This window comes from Archocentrus centrarchus, chromosome 20 (assembly GCF_007364275.1).
Source record: "Archocentrus centrarchus isolate MPI-CPG fArcCen1 chromosome 20, fArcCen1, whole genome shotgun sequence".
NCBI classification, from domain to species: Eukaryota; Metazoa; Chordata; class Actinopteri; order Cichliformes; family Cichlidae; genus Archocentrus; species Archocentrus centrarchus.
In genome coordinates, this window is record NC_044365.1 from 3,345,704 (window position 1) to 3,360,459 (window position 14,756).

Below are 14,756 nucleotides of genomic sequence, written 5' to 3' on the forward strand. Positions count from 1 at the left end.
TACCTTCCACAGAGGATGGATTTCTCAGCTTTACTCTGGATTAAGGCTTGGAGGTAGTTATGGACCAGCTCAGATTCTCTTTTCCAACAAGTCTGTGCCATCGTGCTGGGGCCAAATCTAGAACCAGTTCCACGTTACATCTACACCAAAAAGAAGTTTACAATACAACATTTCTGTAAAAACTTGGACTCACTGACATATGGATTTTTTGGAGGGTCACATAAGAAACTCATCCAGAGTTCAGTCTCTGATGGTGGTCATTCTTCTCCTTACACCTGCAGCTCTGTTTGTTTTTGTCTCAAAGGGACACAGCTCATCTCTGGACCTGCCACCTGCTCAGGATGATCGGACCATCTTTGAGTTCACGGTCAGTGAGCAGGGACACTGGGAGCACTGGTCCAATAAGGTAGGTGGACACAAATCTGAGTCCAGGACACTTGGTGCTCCTGTTCTGGGTGTTAAACCTGGAAAACAAGCTCAGTGTACTGTATGTAGTTTCTGTGCTTATTATGATGATCCAGGTCCCAGAATATGTCTACCCCAAAGACCATGTCCCTGACTACTCCTCCATCTTGGTTCCCAACGTGGACAACGTGAGGACGGACTTCCTGATGCAGACTATCATGAAGCAGAGGAAGGCGGTGCTGCTGATCGGAGAGCAGGGAACAGCCAAGACCGTCATGATTAAAGTAAGAGTTCACTGATGCCCTTCACAAACAGCCAGACTCGAGATACTGCAGGTTACACAGTGCACTGCATGCAGCCTGCTCTCTGGCTCCCCCTGTAGGGCCACACTGGAAAGCTGGACCCAGAGCTCCACCTCAGTAAGACGGTGAACTTCTCCTCAGCCACGCTGCCCGGCATGTTCCAGAGGACCATCGAGAGCTACATCGATAAACGCATGGGCGCCACCTACGGGCCGCCGGCTGGACGCAGGATGACCGTCTTCATAGACGACATCAACATGCCCATAATCAATGAATGGGGAGACCAGGTGGACTGCAGACTCTCTGATTGGTCAAACTTTGGCCAGTTTAGATTTTTATGGTTCTTGAATGTTTTTTTGTAAAAATGGGAGAAAAACAGAAAAAAACTGCAACATAGTTATGGATGACATCAGCTGTTTGATCAAATATTGATAAACACACCTCCACCTCACATCATTAATATCACACATTAAAGAGCTCAGTTTTCTCCACCTCTCCTAATTTGCATGTAACCAATTAGATTATTGTTTGTCCCCGCCCCCTCTCACTCAGATTACTAACGAGATTGTGCGTCAGCTGATGGAGCAGGGAGGCTTCTACAGTCTGGATCGTCCAGGAGAGTTCATCACGGTGGTGGATGTTCAGGTGGAGTTTGGGGTGGTTTTTGGCTTTCAGACTGAATAAAATCACTTTTTTAATTTTGAGTGTGGAGCTCCTCATGATGATGGCTGTGACTCTGCTGAAGTTACAGGATCAGGTGTACCTAATAAAGTGGAGAGGAATATATGAATGAAAGCTGTTGGTTTGGTGACTGAGGAATGAAGTCATAAATGACCTCAGAGCTGCTGATGCTGTCAGAGCGTCTGACTTAATGATGTGTGATCTTCACCAGCTGGTGGCGGCCATGATTCACCCTGGCGGCGGGCGGAACGACATCCCTCAGCGTCTGAAGAGGCAGTTCTCCATCTTTAACTGCACGCTGCCCTCCAACTCCTCCATCGATAAGATCTTTGGCACCGTGGCTCAGGGTTACTTCTGCCCGCAGAGGGGCTTCCCCGACGAGGTGTGTGAGCGCGCCGCCGCCCTCGTCCCCACCGCCAGGCGGGTGTGGCAGGCTGTGAAGGCAAAGGTGAAAAAATATTGTTTTTTTTAGTCGGTATTTTTATATTTATGAGCAGATTTTCTGTTTGTTGCTTTGTGATTAGTTTTTATTTAGTTTGAATGGATAAATTTTAAAATGAATTTTATAAAATAAATCATCAGCACTGATGTTTTGATCTGACCTTTAGAATAAAAGAATAAAATCTATTTAATTCTTAATTAACAATACTAATAAAAATAGAACATACCTCATAATTTAGTGACTTGATGATAATAATTACAGGTTTTAATGTTTCTGCTTTTAATTTGAAGGTCATCTGTTCTGCACACAGATTCTGAAATCCTCATCAGTCATGTTTTATTTTTCCGGATGTTTGTCAGATGTAATGAAATCTCCTGTTTCCTCAGATGTTGCCGTCTCCTGCAAAGTTTCATTACATCTTCAACCTGCGGGACCTCAGCAGAATCTGGCAGGTAGAAAAAAAAACAGTCACCTGTGTTTGTTTCTCTCTTCTTTTAATCCTCAATAAATATTTTCGTTTTCAAACAGTTTTTCACTGCATTTAGATATAAATAATATAATTCCCTCCTAACACGCTGTTTCAGCACACAGAGAATCGCTCTCACTGTGTGTGTGTGTGTGTGTGTGTGTGTGTGTGTGTGTGTGTGTGTGTGTGTGTGTGTGTGTGTTTCAGGGGATCCTCACAGTGAGGTCAGAGGTGTGTCAGAGCTCTGAGCTCCTCTCGGCTCTCTTCCATCACGAATGTTGTCGAGTGATCGCCGACCGATTCATCGACGGCAGCGACAGACAAACGTTCAGCAGCATCATGGAGAAGGTCTGTGTGACTGACAGTTATTAATAATAACGTGTTTTATTTCAGAGCATGAACATGGCCTGTTACAGTAAACAACAGAAAATGTTCATTATAAAAACTGAAGAAGGAAATTCCAGGAGAAATTCCTTTTCCAGCAGATTTCCTCAGATTGAACCTCGTGAAGCTTCAAATAGAAGCTCAAAGATTCCAGAGTGGTAGCTTCACTGATCCTGGATGTGATCATAAATGATAAAAATCTCGTCTGCATCTAAATGTGTCTTTGTGACAATCCTTTGTACTTCCTGTCTTTGTGTTTTTCCCGCCCTGATGGTTTCCACCTCACCAACATTTGTCTTTATTTCTGATAAAGTTTTTAATCTTTACCTTCCTTTCATATTTTCAGTGCACCATAAGGAGCCATGAGTGAATGTTCTTGACTTACCTGATGCTCCTCTCACTCAGGTCACAGTGGAGGATCATGGGAGAGCTCTCACTGAGCATGCTCAGTGGAACAGCTGCTTTGTGGACTTTCTGCGCGAAGCCCCGGAGGCGACGGGGGAGGAACCTGAAGACGCTGAGCTGGAGGCTCCAAAGGTCTCAGAGTCTGATCTGGATCTGTTATAATTAGTAAAGCGACCCTTTTATTCAGTCTGTGCTTCTTTGAAGGTTATGAATAATTTTCTGATGGTTTCTAAGTGGAGACAGCGATATGATTGACAGGTGTACGAGCCAATCCCATCACTGGACGTTCTGGCGGAGCGGTTGTCGGTTTTCCAGCAGCAGTACAACGAGGCGGTGAGAGGCGGCGCCATGGACCTGGTCTTCTTCAAGGTGGTGATGATGATGCTTCAGCGTTTCTTCACATTAAGCTGATGATGCAGTAAAGAAAATGTTGATCGTGACCCTCTGTGTGCGGTCCAATGGCAGGACGCGATGATCCACCTGATGCGGATCTCACGCATCCTGAGGACGCCGCAGGGGAACGCCCTCCTGGTCGGGGTCGGAGGGTCGGGGAAGCAGAGTCTGACGAGGCTGGCGTCGTTCATCGCAGGATACCAAACCTTTCAGATCACACTGACCAGGTCTGTTCATCTCTTTTAGTTCATCGTGACCAACGTGAACTCAAAATGAATAAAAATAACTCTAATAAACAAATAAAATACAACTCTTAACTTAAGATTTTTAAAATTTTTATTTTAGGGATTTATACTTGTTGTTTGAATACTAATATCTGCAAAAAGCAACATCGAAATATGTTCATTAAATATTGTTTAAGAAGTTCATGTCACGTGTGTGTGTGTGTGTGTGTGTGCTGCAGGTCGTACAGCAGCAGTAACCTCCTGGAGGATCTGAAGGCTCTGTATCGGATCGCCGGTCAGCAGGGCGAAGGCGTCACGTTCCTGTTCACGGACAACGACATCAAAGAGGAAGCGTTCCTGGGTGCCCGACATGAAACCGTGCATCAGTCACACTCCTGATTTTAACACAACAAACTTGATGTGAAAGATTCTGATTCATGTGAACTTCAGATGAAATATCTTTTTAGACTTTCTGTGAATAAATGTGTCCTGATGATGGAGGCAGAGCAAAGGTCAGGAGGTCAGGGTCACAGATGCTAATGGAGACCTCGTTCTCCTCCTGCAGAATACATGAACAACGTCCTGGCGAGCGGTGAAGTTTCGAACCTGTTTGCTCGCGACGAGCTGGATGACATCACTCAGGATCTGATTCCCGTGATGAAGCGTCAGCACCCTCGTCAGCCTCCCACACCCGAAAACCTCTACGACTACTTCCTGTCGAGAGTGCGGAGCAACCTCCACGTGGTCCTCTGCTTCTCGCCTGTCGGGGAGAAGTTTCGCACTCGCGCCTTAAAGGTGAGGTGAAGACTGAGGTTTCTGGCACCGGTCACATGACCTTGTTAAACGTGATATCAGGTGGCAGCTGAAGGCCGTGTCCTCGCCACAGAAGAAATGCTCACAGTTAAATCTGCAGTCAGGTGAACATCCTAAAACAACCTGTTTCTCATCCATGACCTTTGACCCCTGCTTTCAACAGTTTCCAGGTCTGATTTCTGGCTGCACTGTGGACTGGTTCCAGCGCTGGCCTCAGGACGCCCTCATCGCTGTATCGCATCACTTCCTGTCTCAGTACGAGGACCTCCGTTGCTCAGAGGAAGTCAAGCAGAGCGTGGTGGTTACCATGGGAACCTTCCAGGTAGCACTCCCACTGTGATCAGGTACCTTACCGCTGTCGGCGCGTTGACCACCTGATCATGTGACCGAGGTTTCCACAGGACCTGGTGGCAGAGAAGTGTGGCGAGTACTTTGAACGTTTCCGCCGTCAGACGTTTGTGACCCCGAAGTCGTACCTGTCCTTCATCGACAGCTACAAGCTCATCTACACGGAGAAGATCGCCCACGTCGGCACGCTGGCCGAGCGCATGAGGACAGGTGAGCCTCTGAATGGGGGGGGCTGAAACTTCCTGTCTTAGGTGGAGGTCGAGGAGTACGCTGATGTTCTCCACACGCTTGTCACGATGTTCTCTGCAGGTCTGAGTAAACTGATGGAGGCGGAGCAGTCGGTGTCTCAGCTCTCTGAGGAGCTGCTGGTGAAGGAGAAGGAGCTCGCCGTCGCCTCGCAGAGGGCAGACGAAGTCCTGCAGGAGGTCACGGCTAAAGCTCAGGCTGCCGAAAAGGTCACAGAGAAGCAGCTTTGCTGTTAGAGACACAGATTAACAGAGTCACCGGTATAACACAGTCTTTACCGGCACTTTCCAAAGTGAAATGTAAAACATCGGCAGAGCTAGACCCTAAAAGAGGGTGAACTCAGCCAGCTGTGTGCAAACATGTGGGTCACACAAAACGAGTAAAAACTCAAAGCCGACGCACTTTTAACGCCCCGCTGTGTCTTTGCAGGTGAAGCAGCAGGTGCAGAAGGTGAAGGATAAAGCTCAGCTCATCGTCGACGAGATCGAAGCCGATAAAACCGCCGCAGAGTCCAAACTGGAGGCTGCAAAACCGGCTCTGGAGGCTGCTGAGGCTGCTCTGCAGGTTACACTCAGTCACTCAAGACATGATTTTATTTTCCACACCATGTCTGCTAGGGTCCACCAGGGTGCACTCAGGTCCAAGTGACCTAAATTTGACGGTGAGCGTGAGGGTCCATGTGGACGTCTGTGTGCCCGTCTTTACATCACAGGCACCAGCGTGCACTGATTGAACAACACTGAACTTAAAACTAATTAAAATATTCTGCAGACAAACATCCCGGCTGAAGCTTTGCTGTGATTTTCCACAGCAGCGGCGTCCCCGGCTCCTCCATGTTAAATGATACTCAGGCATGGATGAAACCAGTGTGTGTGACTGGGTGAATGACAGTAGCTCTGACTGCTCTGTGGAAGCATCAGATCATTGCCTGTCAATGCTGCAAACCGTCCTGTGGGCCCAGAGGCTGCAGGAGGCAGCGGGGGGGGCCGGAGTGATGGTGCGATGTGTTTTAGCAGTCATGGGCCGAGTGAAACAATCCAAAACATAAACTGATGTAAAATAGAAAACTTTACTGATCCTGGTTCTGAGCAGGATCCTCATCAGCTAAATAAAGTTTTAATGTTTCTGCAGCATTAATAAGAAGCACATCTCCCCGTATGAATACACTCACTGCTCACTGCTGCTGACACTCGAGGATCTTTATGGTTTCTCTCTGTGTGCAGACCATCAAACCAGCAGACATCGCCACAGTGAGGAAGCTGCAGAAGCCTCCTCATCTCATCATGAGAATCATGGACGCCGTGCTGCTGCTGTTCCAGAGAAAGGTCGCAGTCAGGAGCCCCGTCAGGTCCCTCAGACGTGTTTGAGAGCCACTTTTTTCTAAATTATGTATCTTTTTATTCTGCTTGTTTTCCTCAGGTGGACCCGGTGACCTCTGACCCTGAACGACCTTGTCTGAGACCGTCGTGGGCCGAGGCGATGAAGCTGATGCAAAACTCAGCCTTCCTCAGCATGCTGCTCAACTTCAGCAAGGTCACGCACACACACACACACACACACACAGACACACACTGACACACACACATTGTGCTCTTTAACAGCCTAAACCTGAGCCTGGCTGCAGATCAGCTGCCAGAACAAGTTCTCCTACAAACAGCTGTGATGAACCTTCACACGGTGCTTTGAAGAAGTGACAGGTGGACACAGAGCGCTCACAGCCAAGTTCTTAAACAGCATCCACACACACACACACTCACAGATGTGTGTGTCAGAGGGGAAACTCCCTTCTCATGTTGTCCCCCTGCAGCCATCACCTGCTGTGTCACATACCTGCTAAGCTGTGGATCACTGAGGCTGGCGCTGTGGGTCAGAGCTGGAAAACCCCCCAACGCTCTGAGTGTCAGCTGATCCAGCCGTCTGCTGGTCTTACCTCTGTGAAACTCACCAGTAACAACAAAGAAAACATCAACAAAAAGCCAAACTGGCCATAACGTTGCATTAAAATGAGTCTGTGGATTTGCACTGAGATTAATGTTAATAAAAGCATAAGCTGAGGTGCTGTTTGCAGTCTATATCAGGCCGGTGCAGTGAAGGCTGTGCTGGGTGTCTGTGCTGCAGGACTCCATCACTGAGGAGGTGGTGGAGCTGCTCGCCCCGTACCTCGACATGGACGACTACAACATGGAGACGGCCAAGAGGATCTGTGGGAACGTGGCGGGGCTCTGCTCCTGGACTCAGGCCATGGTCGACTTTTTCAGCATCAACAAGGAGGTGCTGCCTCTGAAGGTGAACGCAGAGCTGTCACATATTCACACAGACAGTGTTACAGGATGGATGAGAGTGCACCCTGACACAAGCACTGAGAGTGTGTGTGTGTGTGCGCGTGTGTGTGTGTGCAGGCTAACCTGGCCAAGCAGGAGGCCCGTCTGCTGGTGGCTCAGGCTGAACTCGCTAAAGCTCAGGAACAGCTGGATGCCAAACAGCAGGAGCTGGACGCAGTGCAGGTGACTCTGTCTCACTGCCTGCAGCGTTCAGCTCAGACTCTCTTTAAAAACATCTATCAAGTCTATTTTTAGTTTGGCTGAACCTCAGACAGTTTCCTGCTGTTGACTGTTTAACTGCAGCTTTTTCTGTTCTCTGAGAGTTCAAACTATTTACATAAAACTGTGATGTGGTCTGAACGGGACTGTTAGGCACTTTATGATGCTGCCATGAAGGAGAAGCAGGACCTGCAGGACGACGCCCAGGCCTGCCGCCAAAAGATGGCCAACGCTCGCGCTCTGATCGACGGGCTGGGAGGAGAGAAGGTCAGCGTTTACCTTTCATCCATCCAGCTCCCCATTCGTCCATCATTCCTTCCATCTCACGCCTCTTCTCGTTGTGTCTCAGGTTCGTTGGACCGACAGCAGCGCCGGCTTCCAGACGCAGATCAAACACCTGGTGGGGGATGTTCTTCTGGCCACAGGCTTCCTGTCCTATGCTGGTCCCTTTAACCAGGAGTACCGCAGCCTGCTGCTGAAGCTGTGGAAGAAAGAGATGGAGGAGAAGCTCATCCCCTTCAGTGCTGTAAGAAGTCACTGCTCAGGAGTCACATGACTGAACTGTCTGCACACAGTGAATCCAGTTGCTCTCCAGCTGCTCTCCAGCTGCTCTCCAGCTGCTCTCCAGCTGCTCTCCAGCTGCTCTGGGTTCTGCACCAGGCTGTAACCATGTTTCTGTCTGTGGGGACTGAACATTAAGAGGCAGCTCACAGCTGCAGCTTCTTCTGTTTCTGCCTGTTATTAAACCCAAAGAGCCAAAGCCTGCAGCACGAACCTGTTCGATCAGAACTGTTGATGATGTAACACGATCTCCTCCTGCAGGAGTTGAACGTGATTGGCCTGCTGGTGGACAACGCCACAGTGAGTGAGTGGAACCTGCAAGGCCTACCTAGTGATGACCTGTCCATCCAGAATGGCATCGTGGTGACGAAGGCGTCCCGCTACCCTCTGCTGATCGACCCTCAGGGCCAGGGCAAGACCTGGATCCAGAACCGGGAGCGAGACCAGCAGCTGCAGGTGAGGATTCTTACTACACGGGTCATAAATCTTCACACGGTTTCAGTCTGAGTGCTTTGTGATCTTCTTCTGGCTCAGGTGACGTCTTTGAACCACAAATATTTCCGTTCCCACCTGGAGGACAGCCTGTCTCTTGGGCGCCCCCTGCTACTGGAGGACGTTGGTGAGGAACTGGACCCCGTCCTGGACAACATACTGGACAAAAACTACATCAAGTCTGGATCCACTTACAAGGTAAAAGAGCTGATCTGGACTGGAGGATAAACAACAACACATCAGAGTGAGATTAATTAATACTCACATGTTAACAGGTGAGTAATGGGTGTTGCGTGTCCTCCTCTTGCAGGTGAAGGTTGGAGACAAGGAGGTGGATGTAATGAAGGGCTTCACGCTCTACATCACAACCAAGATGGCCAACCCGGCGTACAGCCCTGAGGTCAGCGCCAGGACGGCCGTGGTGGACTTCACGGTCACTCAGCGAGGCCTGGAGGACCAGCTGCTGGGACGAGTCATCCTGCTGGAGAAGCAGGTCGCTACACCAGGCGCACCTCCAACCAGTTAGCTTGTTAGTGGCATGTTTGAAGGCCGTCCCAGATTATTTTAACCTGCATTACTGTGTCATATTTAGCTCTGAGCACACGATGCATTCATACTGTTTTGTGTTGGCCTCTCAGTGGACAGCAAACAGGCCGTGAACAAAGATAAAGTTTAACCTCTCCGTGTGCTGAACTGCAGGTGGATTAATTACATCTACCTGTTTATGAAAACTATCCTGCAGTCACTTTGAAATGATTCCTCTGTGCTGATGCAGGAGCTGGAGGCGGAGCGAGTGAAGCTCCTGGAGGAGGTGACATCCAACAAGAGGAAGATGCAGGAGCTGGAGGACAGCCTGCTGTTCAGGCTCACCAGCACTCAGGGCTCTCTGGTGGAGGACCAGTCTCTGATCGAGGTGCTGAGGGTCACCAAGATCACCGCTCAGGAGGTACCGCCGTCTGCCTGCTGTTTAACTCGGACCTGTTCTGTTTCCCTTATTTTCTGACATATTTGTGGTGTTACAGTGTCGGCTGTTCTTATTAAACATGGTTAAAGTTCTAATTCATGAGCAAAACATATAAAAATAATCTCTGTGAGCTGAAAGGCTTCAGACTTCCCCACATCAGTCTGAATTTCCACACCTTTCTATAATACAGTTTTAAAGAGCTTGTTATATAATGAGTACATTTGCTGTCTTCTTACTCAGATGCTTGTTTGTGAAGTGTCTGCTGGTTTTTGATGGTCACTAACAGCTTTTTCCATAAAATGTTTCAGTCAGAATAAATGTCCTTAAAGGGAGAGGAGCTAAAAAAGGATGCTGTAAGAGTGCTTCTCTTTTTGTCTTCCAGGTAAGTGAGAAGCTGACAGTTGCTGCAGAGACGGAGGTGAAGATTAACCAGGCCAGGGAGGAGTACCGGCCGGTGGCCACCAGGGGGAGTATCCTCTACTTCCTGATTGTGGAGATGTCGCTGGTCAACGTCATGTACCAGACATCGCTGCGACAGTTCCTCGGGCTTTTTGATTCGTCCATGCAGAACTCAGCCCGTTCACAGGTCACCTCCAAACGCATCAGCAACATCATCAGCTTCCTCACCTACCAGGTGCTCCTCACAGCACCCACAAGTCATCCACCGATAACATCTCATCTTCATTTGTTTGCTGCCATGTTTCTGGCTGCCTTTGGTGTTGGATGGATATGACTCTGAGTCCACTCTTTCCTTTCATGTCATCTCGATTAGACGTTCAGGATGTTTGTCTGTCCCTCAGGTGTACCGTTACACAGCCAGAGGTTTGTATGAGGAACACAAGCTGCTCTTCACGCTGCTGTTAGCTCTGAAGATCGACCTGCAGGCCCAAAATATCTCACACTCTGAGGTCCTCACGTTCATCAAAGGTCAGGTCCTCCTCCATCCTCCTCCTCCTTCTTCCTTTTCCCATTGTCTCCAAAGTCGTTTGAGAATGAAGGTTGTTTTTCTCTCTGTGTAGGTGGAGCCTCTCTGGACCTGAACTCTGTAGAATCAAAACCCCGGCGCTGGATCCTGGACCAGACCTGGCTGAACCTGGTTCAGCTGTCCAGCCTGCCTCCATTCTTCCAGATCCTGAACCAGGTGAACCAGAACGAGCGGGCCTGGAAGTCGTGGTTTGACCGTCCAGCACCAGAAGACACTCCGCTTCCTGACGGGTACGAGGAGAAGCTCAACACCTTCCAGAAGCTTCTGCTCATACGGAGCTGGTGCCCAGACCGGACCATCGCTCAGGTGTGACTGCTGAACAGTTCTCTGACAGAGCAGGCGGTAACAGCGTAAGGCTAACGGCTAGTAATGGTTACAGGCGCGGCGCTACATCTCAGAGTCTCTGGGCCAACAGTACGCCGAAGGGTTGGTCCTGGACTTGGACGCCATGTTGGCAGAGAGCGACAACCGAACACCGATGGTGTGTCTGCTGTCGATGGGCTCCGACCCGACCGAGAACATCGAGAGATTGGCCAAGAACAAGGTGAGGCATGGATGAGCGAAATGGGTGGAGGGATGCTGACAATGAAATAATATTGATTAGGAAACGATTGATGACAGAGAGGCAAATGGAAATGAATGCTACCAAAGTCCAAAAACTGCAGTACAAATTGCCATCACACAATGTTATCACTCACAACTGTAACTGTACGTACATTCATGAAGACACTATCATATAACTTTTATACATACAGTATCATACGTTCCTATTTTATCACTGCTTAAACACTCCTGGTTAGATGCATTTTGTTGTTTGTACTTGTGACATATCATAAAAACTGCAATAAGAACGACTGAATTTAATTTTTGAATTAAAGCCTGAGAAGTCCAGATGAGTTGTTCTCTGAGGAGGAACATATTTATTTTTATTTGCATAATAAAATAGAAATGGCAAAAGAAAATAATAAATAAGTTTGAAGAAACATAAAAAAATACATACATATATATATATATATATATATATTTAAAAAACATTAAGCAAATTAATTATACACTATTTTTAAATGAAGTTTTGAATTAGTTACAAATATTTCACTTTAATTATTTGCTCTGAATTTAAAACATGAATACTAAACTAAACATAATCATTGATCTGAGTCATAAAGATGTGTAGCCTCAGATATACTTTGTGAACAACATTCATTTTCACAAACCTCCATCCAGAGTCTTGTTCTGTGCCTGCAGGGGGCGCCGTGCCGTCCCATCTCCATGGGTCAGGGCCAAGAGGTTCACGCTCGCAGGCTATTGGCCAACAGCATGCAGGATGGAGGCTGGCTCCTCCTCCAGAACTGCCACCTGGGTCTGGACTTCCTGGACGAGCTCCTGGAGACGGTCACAACGGCGGCGCCGGAGAGCGTGAGCAAGGATTTCCGAGTGTGGCTGACGACCGACGTGCACCCCGGGTAACCCGAGTTTGCTACCCTGATGGCGCCATCTGGAGGCCAAAGTGTTCATTACAGCAAACTTTTTTTTTTTTTTTTTAAATGGTTGAACCAAGTCTGGCTGCAGAGTGTGGGAGTTACCTGCTCCCCTTCTCTGATTGATTTTGATGTCAGATTTGGGGGATTAAAGATTAATTGTAAAGCAGGAGTTGTGTCTGCAGATTGAATCTGCTTCACTGTGTTTGTGTTTGTGAACAGGTTCCCCATCACGTTCCTTCAGTCCTCCATCAAGTTCACCAATGAGCCTCCTCTTGGTAGGAGACATCTTTGGTCGGCTGGTTTAATCGTGATTAGAATATATTTTAATTTGATCCGTTTTATACCGATCCTTTGTTGTCGTTCATATTCCCGCTCGTCTGTCGGCATCAGGGATGAAGGCGGGTCTGAAGAGGACTTTTAATGGTGTCACTCAGGACCAGCTGGAGATCAGCAACCTGCCTCAGTGGAAACCTCTGCTGTACGCTGTGGCCTTCCTCCACACCACCGTGCAGGTGTCTGTCAACACCCACCTGATCATATTCATAAATCCACCTTTGCTCAAACCGGCTCCTGTAAAATGATTCGGACAGAAATTCTTCTGACAACTGTGTGACTTCTTTCTTCTTCTCCTTTATTTTGTTGTCCCAGGAACGCCGTAAATTCGGCCCACTCGGCTGGAACATCCCCTACGAGTTCAACCAGGCAGATTTCACCTCCAGCGTGCAGTTTGTGCAGAACCACCTGGACAGCCTGGACATGAAGAGAGGAGTGAACTGGAGCTGCCTGCGCTACATGCTGGGTCAGACCTCTTTAAAAGCAGTTCTCCAGATGTCGTCAAAAAGCCTCCTCCTGACTTTTCCTCCGTGTCTGCGCTCCAGGTGAGGTCCAGTATGGCGGCCGGGTGACAGATGACCTGGACAAACGCCTCCTCAACACCTTCACCTGTGTCTGGTTCAGCGAGAACACCTCCAGTGAAACGTTCTGCTTCTATAAGGGCTACAGCATTCCCGCCAAGGCCAAGACAGTCCAGGAGGTCCTGCAGCACATCGAGACCCTGCCGCTGGTCGACTCACCTGAGGTCAGAGCACGCTCAGAGACAGGAAACAGCTGCACTGCTCACAAGTTACAGGCTCTGTGCTCCTGTCTGCAGGTGTTTGGGCTCCACCCCAATGCTGACATCACCTACCAGACCAACTTGGCCAATGAGACGCTCAACACAATTATCAACATCCAACCGAAGGACAGCGGGGGCGGAGCCGGGGAGACAAGGGAGGCCAGCGTGCAGAGACTAGCCAATGAGATGCTGGAAAAGCTGCCGCCTGACTACGTTGCACATGAGGTGTTTGCTCAGTGCTGTCAGCAGCACGTTTCCAAGCAGTCTGACTGGCATAGTATGAAAAGAGCACCTGAGGCAGGCTGTGTGATCAGATAGTCCAATAATTCCATCTGTTCATAATATCAGCATTTGGAAGTTGGTCACTGTGGTTGTAAAGAGCAGGGTGTCTCTGCAGGAAGCGTAAACCACACCCGTCACCACCTGAAACCATCTGGAGCTTTAGGAGACTCTACAGAGGATGGAAAACATCTGGCTATAACAGCTGGCTCACTCAGCAAATTTAAACTGAGCAAATAGATTTCAGGGTTTGATTATCTTTGTGCTTTCAGCTCAATTCAGACCAGCGTTCCTCAAATAGAAACACAGTTCACGGGTTCCTGTTGACAAATATGAAGTCTCTGTGTGTGTTTCAAAGGTCAAAGGTCAACTTAAGAAGCTGGGTCCTCTTCAGCCAATGAACATCTTCCTCCGACAGGAGGTGGACCGAATGCAGCGTGTCATCAGCAGTGTACGGAGCACGCTCACTGACCTCAGACTGGCCATTGATGGTCAGTCTCTCACACACACACACACACACACACACAGCTTTTCACTGAGGGTTGGTTTCACACATGCTCCTCTTCTGTCGCTGCAGGCACCATCATCATGTCGGAGGACCTGCGCGACGCCCTCGACTGCATGTTCGACGCTCGGATCCCGCGCCTGTGGCTGAGGCTCAGCTGGCCGTCGGCCACGCTCGGCTTCTGGTTCAGCGAGCTGCTGGAGAGGAACCAGCAGCTCAGCGCGTGGATCAGCACCGGCCGACCCAACCAGTTCTGGCTCACTGGCTTCTTTAACCCACAGGTTGGCTCAGCGCTCCAGAAATCTTGAGTTTTGGCATTCTTCACTTTTCTTTACAAACATTTTCTCCCCCTTGAAGGGTTTTCTGACCGCCATGCGCCAGGAGACAACACGCTCCAACCTCTCCAGGGGCTGGGCTTTGGACACGGTCGTCCTTAGCAATGATGTCACCAGGATGATGAGGGAGGATGTCACAGCTCCACCCCCTGAGGATGTGGGTGGAGTCTACATCTATGGCCTCTTTCTGGATGGGGCGGGATGGGACCGCCGTGGTGCCAAACTCACTGAGGCTCCGCCCAAAGTTAGTCTTTTTTTATTCTTATTTTTAAATGTAATTTCAAATAACACTATGAAACTTTTTCAGCATGTCAATGATCCCAAACACACTGCCGGTGCAGTAAAAGCATCCCTGGATAGAAAAACACACAGAGGAACTATCAGTCATGGA

The 14,756-nt window shown here is 48.7% G+C and overlaps 3 protein-coding genes across 3 annotated transcripts in view; 2 read left to right on the plus strand and 1 right to left on the minus strand.

The window, feature by feature from the left end:
• LOC115799318 (NACHT, LRR and PYD domains-containing protein 12-like) overlaps positions 1-14,756 on the minus strand; it is a 652,446-nt gene that overhangs the window by 356,979 nt on the left and 280,711 nt on the right. The window lies entirely within an intron of this gene.
• The window catches only part of LOC115799325 (NACHT, LRR and PYD domains-containing protein 14-like), a 137,010-nt gene that overhangs the window by 55,877 nt on the left and 66,377 nt on the right, over positions 1-14,756 (plus strand). The gene's annotated exons all lie outside the window — the stretch shown is intronic.
• Positions 1-14,756, plus strand: part of dnah5l (dynein, axonemal, heavy chain 5 like) — a 43,603-nt gene that overhangs the window by 27,289 nt on the left and 1,558 nt on the right. The window contains exons 57-95 of the mRNA XM_030756413.1: positions 305-406; positions 522-689; positions 788-994; positions 1,260-1,352; positions 1,600-1,836; positions 2,217-2,282; positions 2,504-2,644; positions 3,086-3,217; positions 3,344-3,454; positions 3,551-3,705; positions 3,942-4,063; positions 4,268-4,497; positions 4,679-4,837; positions 4,917-5,073; positions 5,173-5,318; positions 5,539-5,739; positions 6,333-6,434; positions 6,529-6,642; positions 7,228-7,395; positions 7,509-7,613; positions 7,803-7,916; positions 7,999-8,175; positions 8,472-8,666; positions 8,745-8,900; positions 9,013-9,195; positions 9,478-9,648; positions 10,049-10,300; positions 10,467-10,593; positions 10,686-10,957; positions 11,031-11,195; positions 11,897-12,114; positions 12,352-12,407; positions 12,523-12,644; positions 12,781-12,931; positions 13,011-13,210; positions 13,283-13,471; positions 13,884-14,016; positions 14,103-14,311; positions 14,388-14,609. Of these exons, the coding sequence (XP_030612273.1) occupies positions 305-406; positions 522-689; positions 788-994; positions 1,260-1,352; positions 1,600-1,836; positions 2,217-2,282; positions 2,504-2,644; positions 3,086-3,217; positions 3,344-3,454; positions 3,551-3,705; positions 3,942-4,063; positions 4,268-4,497; positions 4,679-4,837; positions 4,917-5,073; positions 5,173-5,318; positions 5,539-5,739; positions 6,333-6,434; positions 6,529-6,642; positions 7,228-7,395; positions 7,509-7,613; positions 7,803-7,916; positions 7,999-8,175; positions 8,472-8,666; positions 8,745-8,900; positions 9,013-9,195; positions 9,478-9,648; positions 10,049-10,300; positions 10,467-10,593; positions 10,686-10,957; positions 11,031-11,195; positions 11,897-12,114; positions 12,352-12,407; positions 12,523-12,644; positions 12,781-12,931; positions 13,011-13,210; positions 13,283-13,471; positions 13,884-14,016; positions 14,103-14,311; positions 14,388-14,609 (6,228 nt within the window). The remainder of the gene's footprint in view (positions 1-304; positions 407-521; positions 690-787; positions 995-1,259; positions 1,353-1,599; positions 1,837-2,216; positions 2,283-2,503; positions 2,645-3,085; positions 3,218-3,343; positions 3,455-3,550; positions 3,706-3,941; positions 4,064-4,267; positions 4,498-4,678; positions 4,838-4,916; positions 5,074-5,172; positions 5,319-5,538; positions 5,740-6,332; positions 6,435-6,528; positions 6,643-7,227; positions 7,396-7,508; positions 7,614-7,802; positions 7,917-7,998; positions 8,176-8,471; positions 8,667-8,744; positions 8,901-9,012; positions 9,196-9,477; positions 9,649-10,048; positions 10,301-10,466; positions 10,594-10,685; positions 10,958-11,030; positions 11,196-11,896; positions 12,115-12,351; positions 12,408-12,522; positions 12,645-12,780; positions 12,932-13,010; positions 13,211-13,282; positions 13,472-13,883; positions 14,017-14,102; positions 14,312-14,387; positions 14,610-14,756) is intronic.